The sequence below is a fragment of the Danaus plexippus genome, assembly GCF_018135715.1.
Source record: "Danaus plexippus chromosome 22 unlocalized genomic scaffold, MEX_DaPlex mxdp_27, whole genome shotgun sequence".
In the NCBI taxonomy this organism is placed as follows: Eukaryota; Metazoa; Arthropoda; class Insecta; order Lepidoptera; family Nymphalidae; genus Danaus; species Danaus plexippus.
The window spans coordinates 3,238,692-3,249,624 of record NW_026869855.1 but is presented as its reverse complement, the minus strand read 5'-3'; the positions used below and the strand labels follow the sequence as shown (position 1 = coordinate 3,249,624).

General features: G+C 29.2%; 3 protein-coding genes across 3 annotated transcripts; 2 read left to right on the top strand and 1 right to left on the bottom strand.

The window, feature by feature from the left end:
* Positions 1–1,070: 1,070 nt before the first annotated feature.
* On the bottom strand, positions 1,071–2,929 carry LOC116773473 (UDP-glucosyltransferase 2-like). The gene is made up of 4 exons (XM_032665929.2): positions 2,073–2,929; positions 1,780–2,002; positions 1,469–1,688; positions 1,071–1,393 (listed from the first exon to the last, which is right to left on the bottom strand). The coding sequence occupies exons 1-4, from the start codon at positions 2,901–2,903 to the stop codon at positions 1,105–1,107; spliced, it is 1,563 nt and encodes a 520-aa protein (XP_032521820.2). The 5' UTR covers positions 2,904–2,929; the 3' UTR covers positions 1,071–1,104.
* On the top strand, positions 2,908–5,762 carry LOC133320411 (UDP-glucosyltransferase 2-like). Its single transcript, XM_061528754.1, has 4 exons — positions 2,908–4,228; positions 4,297–4,519; positions 4,602–4,821; positions 4,900–5,762. Exons 1-4 carry the CDS (start codon positions 3,368–3,370, stop codon positions 5,186–5,188), a joined length of 1,593 nt encoding a protein of 530 aa, XP_061384738.1. The 5' UTR covers positions 2,908–3,367; the 3' UTR covers positions 5,189–5,762.
* A 289-nt stretch (positions 5,763–6,051) lies between these two features.
* On the top strand, positions 6,052–8,980 carry LOC116773478 (UDP-glucosyltransferase 2-like). Its single transcript, XM_032665933.2, has 4 exons — positions 6,052–7,177; positions 7,246–7,468; positions 7,551–7,770; positions 7,849–8,980. Exons 1-4 carry the CDS (start codon positions 6,317–6,319, stop codon positions 8,135–8,137), a joined length of 1,593 nt encoding a protein of 530 aa, XP_032521824.2. The 5' UTR covers positions 6,052–6,316; the 3' UTR covers positions 8,138–8,980.
* The last annotated feature ends 1,953 nt before the right edge of the window (positions 8,981–10,933 follow it).

Sequence of the window (10,933 nt, the reverse complement as noted above, 5' to 3'; positions counted from 1 at the left end):
TTATACCAATTCATTAATATTTGATAGACTCTTTTAAACAAATAATACTCTTCCGTAAAATATTAAAGAATAAAAACTATCAAAACTTACTATAAAATAGCGAAAAACCATTAAAAAAATAAGTTTTTATATAAGTATTTTTATTTTTTTAGTACAACCAGTAACTGTCACGGTGGATTTTTAATTGTTCCATTGTTCTATTGTTCTTTTGTCACGTTTTAGTTGTTGTTGATTGTTACAGCTACTTAGAAAATATTAATATCACATGACACCATCAAACTCTACTTATCTGTATGATGGTAACAAAAGCCATATACATTGTAACTTAGTAAATACCGTAACATAATTACATTTGTAAATTTTTTAAAACATATCATAAATGCATTGGATTAAACTTTATATAGTTATAGTAGTTGCCTCTATAGTGGAATACCCGTGCCAATTATTCTTTAAAAAAAAATTTTTTCTCTCACCAGACATCGCTTCCTTCTGTGTTTTTTATTTGTATAATAAAATATTGAGATAACCAAAAGTAGACTTATTTTGTTTGAACGTGTAACGTCTACGTTAAAGTGTACTAACCAAAAGAATAAGATTTTTATGTAAGAAACAAGAAAACTAAGTAACGTGCGTTTAGAATCAAGGAATATTAATTAAATTTAAATTCATTTGTAAATATTAATGTCCTTTTCATTTTCAATATAATTTATTTTACACTCAAAATTAATGCTTGTTGATTAAAGGTTTAAGTTCAAATTCCATATTTATATTATAAAAACTAATTTCTTTTTGCATTTATCTTGTTTTAAATCTTTTATTTCGATATTTATTTTATGATAGTAGTTTTTAATTAGTCATAGTTTCGTAAGGTGATCATTTAGCTAGTTAAAAGTAGAGTATTAAAATGTAAAACTTTATGTTTAGTCAAAATAAAGTAAGGACCATAATAATGCGTAAAAAATCTATCATGTTAAAAAGACATCAACGATTTAAATACAACTAAATTTTGATTAGTAGTTTGAATTTATTTCTAAAACATATGTTAATTATACGAATAAAATTCAAAATAATTACAATCGAAAGTATTTATTACATAAGATATATTTAGTTATATTTGATTTTATTTTTATTCGAAAAAAATCTTATTATAAATTTTGTAAAACATTTAAGCACTAAAATGAATGCTAATATGAATACTGTGATTAATAAAAGAATAAATAACATTAATTTGACTTCGAAATAATCAATGTACGACATATTAGCTGCGGGTGATCGTAGATGCTTCGCCCCTCCGTGCCGCAACACGTGCTCTATCCACCATATCGTCCGGTTCAAAGGTGTTTCGGGTTGATCACGCATTAAATGACGAAGTTTGATAATATTTCGTCGATAACTGTAATATATTTATCATTTAAAATGTATCTATAATGCATGTATACAAATTTTTATCAATGATTCGTTTCTGTACCTTTTATCATTAATGACGTCGTCAATAGCAGTCTCTAGTTGTTTTTCCGTGAACGATAAAATGTGTAACTTAATACCAATATTAAATTTTTCGTATTTTTCTGCATTAAACCACTGATCAGCAAGCATTGGGAATGCAATAAGAGGAACCTCTGCAGTGATTGCTTCGTCAGTTGATTGAAGACCGGCTTGTGTTATAAAAAGTTTTATAGCCGGATGTCCTAGAAAATGTAAGTGTCATATTATGCACTAGTAATGATCTACTAATATGAGTAGTAATCTACTAATCAATATATCTTTCATAATACTCACTTAACAAGTCCGATTGAGGAAACCATTTCGAAGTTCTTATGTTTGTAGATGTCAAAGGTAATGAATCACCATCCCATTTCCAAAGAACATCGTAGGGTAACTTAGATAACACATTTATAATTGCAACTATTTGCTTTTCAGGAATCATATTAGATAAGACATTGGTACCAAAGCTGACGTATATGACACCATTTTTAGAAGAATCTAAGTAAGATTTGAGATCCTGTCAAATAAAAACCATATATGTGTAATTGACAAAATATTTACCTAAATATTAATATAAACTATGATACCTTTGGTAGTTCCTTCCGTGGCAATTGATGAATACCACCCATATAAATAACGTTGGGGGCAACTGGCTGATTGTCCGCCCATAGAGAGTGTATGTTTAATAGCAACATATCAACATTATTACCTAATTCATGTAAAGATGGAAACTTAGATCCAAATATTTTTCTTAATATATTCGATTCTTCTTTTTCATTCAAATAATCCGCGTATTCATACATATAATGTAAGTACAACTGATGTATTTTTTCAGCAAATGATAAATTGTATAAACGATTTCGAAAACAAATTGGATACAGCAAAGGGTGTGTGGGTGATCCTATAATTTTATTGTTACTAAAAACAGCAGTAAACGAATTGACTAAAATAACTGGCGCTTTAAATACATAAGAGTATGCCAAAGCTGGTCGAACGATAGATTCAATAAGTATCAAATCAAATTTTTCATTCTTTGAAATAACTTCTTGGACTGCTTCTGTTTCAAATTGTAGTTGGAATAAAGAGACAAAAAATTTACACCCTTCTCTTATATCTTCAAATGTCATCGGTTCACCTGTTATGTTTAAACTATGTGTGACAGCCTTCGCCCATAAAGAGTAAGATATATCATGGACGTCTATTTCAATAAAATTTGAAGGGGCATCTCCGTTTCGATATATGGGATCTGGTGTTATCACTGTGATCTCATGCCCTCTTCTTGCTAGTTCTTGGGTTATTTTTCTAAACACCACTTGATGACTTATGGAAGGTATGGGAAACACTGCTAATATTTTATAAGATTCGACGTCTGATATAGCAAATATCAGGAACACCGTTAACAGTAACTCGATTTTCATTTTAAAAAACTTCACTCTTGTTTAAATTTTATGTTATGTTAGAAGGAAGAATCGTGCTCTAAATTCATTTCTAATCACTAGACAATTTAAGTCAAATGATAAGCAATACATTGTGCAATAATTTAATGACCGGAGAGATAAAACCGTACGTAGTGTAAAAATATATTATCTCTCTTATTTCAAAATATAAAAAGAGTTGAATTTAAATTATTAATAGTGTTTGCAGGCTATGTGACTGCTTTGCTGAAGAACGTGGTACCGGAAAAAAATAATTATTTAATGCTAAGAAATTATACGTTTTTATAACATATGGTCTGAATAAATACTTTAGTCACTATCAAGTGAGACTATTTAATCTAAGCAAGATTTTCTAGTATCTTGATAAGATTGTATGTTTTTCTACCAAGTCCGATGTAGATAAATTAATGAGTTTAATAAATGATTTCAGAAGTTAATGGACAGTTATGAAGATAAATACTAGTGTTTTTTTCTATAAAATGTATTTAAAATTATTTATAGTTTATTTAATGTGTGCATTATGTCGGATTGAAGCAGCAAATATTTTAGGAATATTTCCTGTACCATCCATCAGTCACCAAGTGGTATTTAGAAAAATAACTCAAGGTTTGGCAAATAGGGGTCACAACGTGACCGTCATAACACCAGACCCAGCTTACAAGAACGGCGAAGCACCTCCTAACTACCATGAAATAGACGTCCACGATATTTCTTATGCAGTTATAAAAAAATTTTATAAACAGAAAGCACACGTCTTTGGAGATGTTATGACATTTACTGACGTAAGGGGATCTTTTGAGTTCATGAAGGAAATATTTCAAGCACAGTTGGAAACAGAGGAGGTGCAAAAATTAATATCACGGAAGACTAAATTTGATTTGATTTTAATCGAATCTATTATACGTCTAGGTTTATCATACTCACATCTGTTTAAGGCACCGGTTATATTAGTTAGCTCATTCACAGCTGTTTTTGATAATCATAAAGTAATGGGATCTCAAACTCATCCTCTTTTGTATGCAATACCTTTTCGTAATCGGATTTACAATCTCTCGCTGACTGAAAAGTTAAAACAATTATATGTTCATTTTTATGTTGAATACGCAGATTATTTAAATCAAGAAGAAGAAAATTCTTTTCTAAAAGAAATTTTCGGACCTCAATGTCCATCGCTGAATGAAATGAATAAAAATGTTGACATGTTGCTTTTAAATATTCATCCTATGTGGGTAGACAATCAGCCTGTAGCCTCCAATGTAATTTATATGGGTGGTATACATCAGTTACCTGAAAAAAAACTACCACAGGTATGACAAACACATATTTATATATTTTATAGTATTTTGAGACTATTTGACATTATTCAAAATTACAGGAACTTCAAAAATATTTAGATTCATCTAAAAATGGAGTCATTTATGTGAGTTTTGGAACCAACGTGCTGTCGGAAGTTTTTCCTAAAGATAAACTTAAAATTATTATCAATGTTGTATCAAGACTTCCTTACGATATACTATGGAAATGGGATAAGGATGAACTACCTATAAAAGCCAGCAATATCAAATTATCAAAATGGTTGCCACAATCTGATTTATTAAGTAATTATAAGTTGATTTAAAAAATTGTTAATGAATATAAATTATCGTATTTATTACTAACGAAATTCCATTATTTTTGAAGGGCACAAGAATGTTAAACTTTTCATAACACAAGCGGGTCTTCAGTCTACCGATGAAGCCATTACAGCAGGAGTTCCTCTGGTTGCGATTCCAATGTTAGGAGACCAATGGTTTAATGCTGAGAAATATGAAAAGTTCGGTATCGGTATTAAATTAGATGTTAAGACCTTGACAACGGATCAACTATCCAAAGCCATTGAGACCGTTATAAGTGATGAAAGGTCAGTTTTAATAATATCATGCTCTGTTTAGGTATCTATCATATCATAGATAATTGTTTTTGTTTTGTTTATTTATAGCTATCGTCACAATATATCAAAACTTCGAGGTCTAATGCATGATCAGCCCGAACCACCTCTTAATCGGACCATGTGGTGGATTGAATATGTATTAAGACATGGTGGAGCAAAACATTTACGATCGGCTGGAGCTAATATGTCATATTGGGAATATTTTGAAATGGAATTAATATTAGTGATTCTCTTAGGAATATTTATAATTGTAGCAGGGATTTCTGTAGTAGGTTTTATGCTTATACATTTTATTTCACAATTTTCCAAAACTACGAAGAAATTAAAAACAAATTAACATATAAAATTTATTTATTAATATTCTGTGTTAATTTTTTTTTGCCATAATGTAATTTTACATGTGAAATAAAATAATGATTGTAATATTGTAATTATTCATATTTAGATATTGTTTCAAGATTACAAAGCCTTAAGTTATGAAAAGTGACTCTTCTAATAGAAATCATCTGATCGAAGTGAAAACAATGTAATGTCTTTGACTGATAAGTTTTATAATAAACAATATAATCAAAATAAATGTTCTTACTTAAGGACGTGCTACACTCATGCCAACAGATAATATAATGCATTTAAATTTTACACAAATATTTATAATTATATTATAAAAAAGTAATACGGAACATTGTTTAGTTTAGCTGTACCGCTACTATGAAGATTAAATCAGAATGTTTTTTAATCATACTTAATGGTTACAGACAACAAGTGGCCTGGTACTGAACATGTTTCTGTTAAAGTTGTTTAATATTATAATAATAAACTATCAAAACAATTGTATTAAATCAAAATTAGATTACGATAATCATACAATGATTGGTCATGCCAATGTCATGCCTATAACGTGATCAGTTATCAATTATAAATACGTATTTAATTGTAATTCGATTTTCATTTCAAAAACTTTAATACTTGTTTAAATTTTATGTTATGTAAGAAATCCGAATCATGCTCTAAATTAAATTGTAATCACTGAACGGTTTAAGACATATGATAAGATAATTTATTATGTAATAATTTATTGGCTGGAGAGATAGTTACGTAATAAAGTATTATAACATAATGCATATAAATATACGTAAATAAAACCGTACGTAGTGTGAAAACATGTTATCTCTCCTATTTTAAAACATAAAAAGAGTTGAATTTAAATTATTAATAGTGTTTGCATGCTATGTGACTGCTTTGCTGAAGAACGTGGTACCGGAAAAAAATAATTATTTAATGCTAAGAAATTATACGTTTTTATAACTTATAGTCGGCAAATAATTACTTTAGTCAGTATCAAGTGAAACAACTTAATCTAAGCAAGGTTTTCTAGTATCTTGATAAGATTATATGTTTTTCTACCAAGTCCGATGTAGATAAACTAATGAGTTTAATAAATGATTTCAGAAGTTAATTGACAGTTATGAAGATAAATACTAGTGTTTCTTTGCATAAAATGTATTTAAAATTAGTTATAGTTTATTTAGTGTGTGCATTATCTCGGATTGAAGCAGCAAATATTTTAGGAATTTTTCCTGTACCATCCATCAGTCACCAGGTGGTATTTAGAAAAATAACTCAAGGTTTGGCAAATAGGGGTCACAACGTGACCGTCATAACACCAGACCCAGCTTACAAGAACGGCGAAGCACCTCCTAACTACCATGAAATAGACGTCCACGATATTTCTTATGGAGTTTTACAAAATATTATAAAACAGCAAGTACAAGTCTTTGGAGATGTTATGACATTTTCTGACGTAAGGGGAACTTCTATGTTCATGAGGGCGATATTTCGAGCACAGTTGGAAACAGAAGCAGTGCAGAAAATAATATCTGAGAGGCCTAAATTTGATTTGATTTTAATAGAATCAATTAATCGTCTGGGTTTATCGTACTCGCATCTATTTAAGGCACCGGTTATATTAGTTAGCTCATTCACAGCTGTTTTCGATAATCATAATGTTATGGGATCTCAAACGCATCCTTTTTTGTATCCAATATCTTTTCGTGATCGGATTTACAATCTCTCTCTGACTGAAAAGTTAAAACAATTATATATCCATTTTTATGTTGAATACGCAGATTATTTAAATCGAAAAGAAGAAAATTCTTTTCTAAAGGAAATTTTCGGGCCTCAATGTCCATCGCTGAATGAAATGAATAAAAATGTTGACATGTTGCTTTTAAATATTCATCCTATGTGGGTAGACAATCAGCCTGTTGCTTCCAATGTAATTTATATGGGTGGTATACATCAGTTACCTGAAAAAAAACTACCACAGGTATGACCTACACATATTCATATATTTAATAGTATTTTGAGACTATTTGACATTATTCAAAATTACAGGAACTTCAAAAATATTTAGATTCATCTAAAAAAGGAGTCATTTATGTGAGTTTCGGAACCAACGTGCTGTCGCAAGTTTTTCCTGAAGATAAACTTAAAATTATTATCAATGTTGTATCAAGACTTCCTTACGATATACTATGGAAATGGGATAAGGATGAACTACCTATAAAAGCCAGCAATATCAAATTATCAAAATGGTTGCCACAATCTGATTTATTAAGTAATTATAAGTTGATTTAAAAAATTGTTAATGAATATAAATTATCGTATTTATTACTAACGAAATTCCATTATTTTTGAAGGGCACAAGAATGTTAAACTATTCATAACACAAGCTGGTCTTCAGTCTACCGATGAAGCCATTACAGCAGGAGTTCCTCTGGTTGCGATTCCAATGTTAGGAGACCAATGGTTTAATGCTGAGAAATATGAAAAGTTCGGTATCGGTATCAAATTAGATGTTAAGACCTTGACAACGGATCAACTATCCAAAGCCATTGAGACCGTTATAAGTGATGAAAGGTCAGTTTTAATAATATCATGCTCTGTTTAGGTATCTATCATATCATAGATAATTGTTTTTGTTTTGTTTATTTATAGCTATCGTCACAATATATCAAAACTTCGAGGTCTAATGCATGATCAGCCCGAACCACCTCTTAATCGCACCATGTGGTGGATTGAATATGTATTAAGACATGGTGGCGCAAAACATTTACGATCGGCTGGAGCTAATATGTCATATTGGGAATATTTTGAAATGGAATTAATATTAGTGATTCTCTTAGGAATATTTATAATTGTAGCAGGGATTTCTGTAGTAGGTTTTATGCTTATACATTTTATTTCACAATTTTCCAAAACTACGAAGAAATTAAAAACAAATTAACATCTTAAATATATTTATTCATATTCTATGTTAATTTTTTTTTGCCATAATGTAATTTTACATGTGAAATAAAATAATGATTGTAATATTGTAATTATTCATATTTAGATATTGTTTCAAGATTACAAAGCCTTAAGTTATGAAAAGTGACTCTTCTAATAGAAATCATCAGATCGAAGTGAAAACAATGTAATGTCTTTGACTGATAAGTTTTATAACAAACAATATAATCAAAACAAATGTTCTTACTTAAGGACGTGTTACACTCATGCCATCAGATAATGTAATGCATTTAAATATTACACAAATATTTAAAAATATATTATAACAAAGTATTACAGAAGATTATTTAGTTTTGCTGTACCGCCACAGTGAAGGTTAAATCGGAATATTTTTTTATCATACTTAATGGTTACAGACAAATAGTGGCCTGGTACTGAACATGTTTGTTTTAAAGTCGTTTAATATTATAATAAATAACTATCAGAACAATTGTATTAAATCAAAATTTTGATTACGATAACCATACATTGATTGGTCATGCCAATGTCATGCTTATAACGTGACCAGTTATCAATTATATAATTCATCCTTGAAGAGATATGATAAAGCAAATATTTATGTTTTTTGTTTAGTTAAGCCCTCTCATTTATATTATTTGACAACTTTAATTGTATATAGCCATACCTAAGCCAATACAAATAAAAAACATTATTATTTCGGCGTTTAACCAGTAATTAAATGAATTATATCGGTCAGGCTAATTTCTATATCCTCATTTTAAAGAGTTTCTTTGTATGAATTCAAAATTGATTAAAGTTTTCTTTTAACATGAAATAAAAACTTGTTTTTATTTATTTTAATCAATGTTAATTATTATATTGTTACTATCTCGAATTATAAAAAAAATATGTTGATAACGTAATAGCTATCTACATTTTCCTCTACTCCTGAGTTAAATATATCATTACATTTTGCTCAGCTCATTTAAAAAGAAAAGTAATGCCAGGTGAAGCGACACAAAAAATTTTGTTGTTACTTCATTAGACTTTTTCCTCCTTGGCAGATTTACGAGAATTAATATGGTGACGTTATTTATTTTTACGCATTTTGTTACATAAAAGTTTACATTACAAAATATTTTTGCAAAAGTGCTATTGGTTTTTAAGCGTATTCCGATGCTCAATGAATTTATGTTTATTTATATATCTAAGATTTTCATTTCTACATATTTAAAGAAAACTAAATTTTTTGACGTGACCTTTTAGGTATTATAAACGATCGCTGTAATAAATTTTTATGTAAGATTTAATGTATTTTTTTTTAAGTTTTTTTTATGGGGAAGTTGGGAAACGAGCAGACGCCCTATTTGAGAGGCAGTAGTCACCTTCGCCCAGGGTCATCCGCAGCATGAGAAATGTTGCAGATGCGTTGCCATCCTTCGTTGTTGAGGAAGAGGGGGGAATAAGAAAATGGCAGGAAAGGGTGGGAATAGGGAAAGGGCAACCGCTTCTCTCACATATCGGACAAAATGCAGCCATTACCGACTACTTGACGTCGATCTTCTGTGAGAGGGTGCTTCTTCCCCGGTCAAGCCAGCCCATATTCGAGCTGTAATTACTTGACCACAGCCAGGCTCTACCACCTTAAAAAACTTTAAATCATAAAATGTATATAAAAATAAGACTGTTCTATAAAGTTAACATCTTTTTGTGACCGCAAAAATACAATTCAACAATTTTGCAGTAACATTCTAAATATTATTTATTTTATAGTATATACAACACTCATTTTTGAATACTTAGGTGATGAGAAATGCTATATTAACTGTTACGTTCCCCCAATCAATAACAAATAATAGGTTGATGAGTCTTTATGATTTGAAATTTGGAACCTAAACATCTTTATTTAAAAAATTTTAGTTATGAGAAACGATTTTTGTCTCACATACTCTTACAATAGATCATGACGTCTGTATTATTTTGTTGTATATAGAATCAAATTACAATATAATGTTTTAAAAAATACTATAATTAGTAACTTGTTCATAATGGTTTTTTATGAAAAAAAATTAATTACGAATCTTTTAAAGATAATTCAAGTACATATATACGAAAGTCGCACCTTGTAAAACGGTTACCATTATACATAGTCTTATATCGTATTTCTTGTATTGTATTCTATCATCAGGTTTTTCTAAGTAAAATTGTGCCGATTTGATCCGTTAATCATAAAACATTGTTGTGACAACTAAAGCCGAAACATCAAGACGAAATTCCCTGTTAAATACAATTTTACAGTGCTTTATACATGTATCTGTAAAATTAGGCAAATGTGTAAAATGATCAGGATATAAAAAACAAATCAATTATTTGCTGTTAGTACAGGTAATTTAATATGGTCAACGTTTTAATCTCAAAGAAATCCTAAACACTAATAAAATTACACGGTAACTAAACTGAACAATAGTGAATATATTTTTGGAATAATTATTTGACGCTTATAGTGATAGAACTTCAAATCAATATTTGGTTACTAACCGCCATAAATGAGTTCAGTGTCAATATTCATTTGCTCTTTTTAAAATTCAAAATGATATCCGTGGCAGTTACTTGATGGTTATCACCCATGTAGAGAATATTCGAACTATTATATTTGTTATTCACTTTATTTACGATTTAATTATGATTAAGGTCATATTAAACAGAATTATTAATGAAATATTTAAAGATTAAAAAAGCTTTATACTCTATTCATATAAAAACAGACACTCTAATAGACAAAACTTATAAAATA

Coding starts and splice junctions, on each gene's coding strand:
- LOC116773473 (XM_032665929.2), bottom strand. CDS start 2,903: ATGAAAATCGAGTTACTGTTAACGGTGTTCCTGATATTTGCTATATCA. Junction 2,003..2,072: donor CACGGAAGGAACTACCAAAG/GTATCATAGTTT, acceptor TTTATTTGACAG/GATCTCAAATCTTACTTAGA. Junction 1,689..1,779: donor TCCTCAATCGGACTTGTTAA/GTGAGTATTATG, acceptor TACATTTTCTAG/GACATCCGGCTATAAAACTT.
- LOC133320411 (XM_061528754.1), top strand. CDS start 3,368: ATGAAGATAAATACTAGTGTTTTTTTCTATAAAATGTATTTAAAATTA. Junction 4,520..4,601: donor GCCACAATCTGATTTATTAA/GTAATTATAAGT, acceptor TTATTTTTGAAG/GGCACAAGAATGTTAAACTT. Junction 4,822..4,899: donor ACCGTTATAAGTGATGAAAG/GTCAGTTTTAAT, acceptor GTTTATTTATAG/CTATCGTCACAATATATCAA.
- LOC116773478 (XM_032665933.2), top strand. CDS start 6,317: ATGAAGATAAATACTAGTGTTTCTTTGCATAAAATGTATTTAAAATTA. Junction 7,178..7,245: donor CTGAAAAAAAACTACCACAG/GTATGACCTACA, acceptor TCAAAATTACAG/GAACTTCAAAAATATTTAGA. Junction 7,771..7,848: donor ACCGTTATAAGTGATGAAAG/GTCAGTTTTAAT, acceptor GTTTATTTATAG/CTATCGTCACAATATATCAA.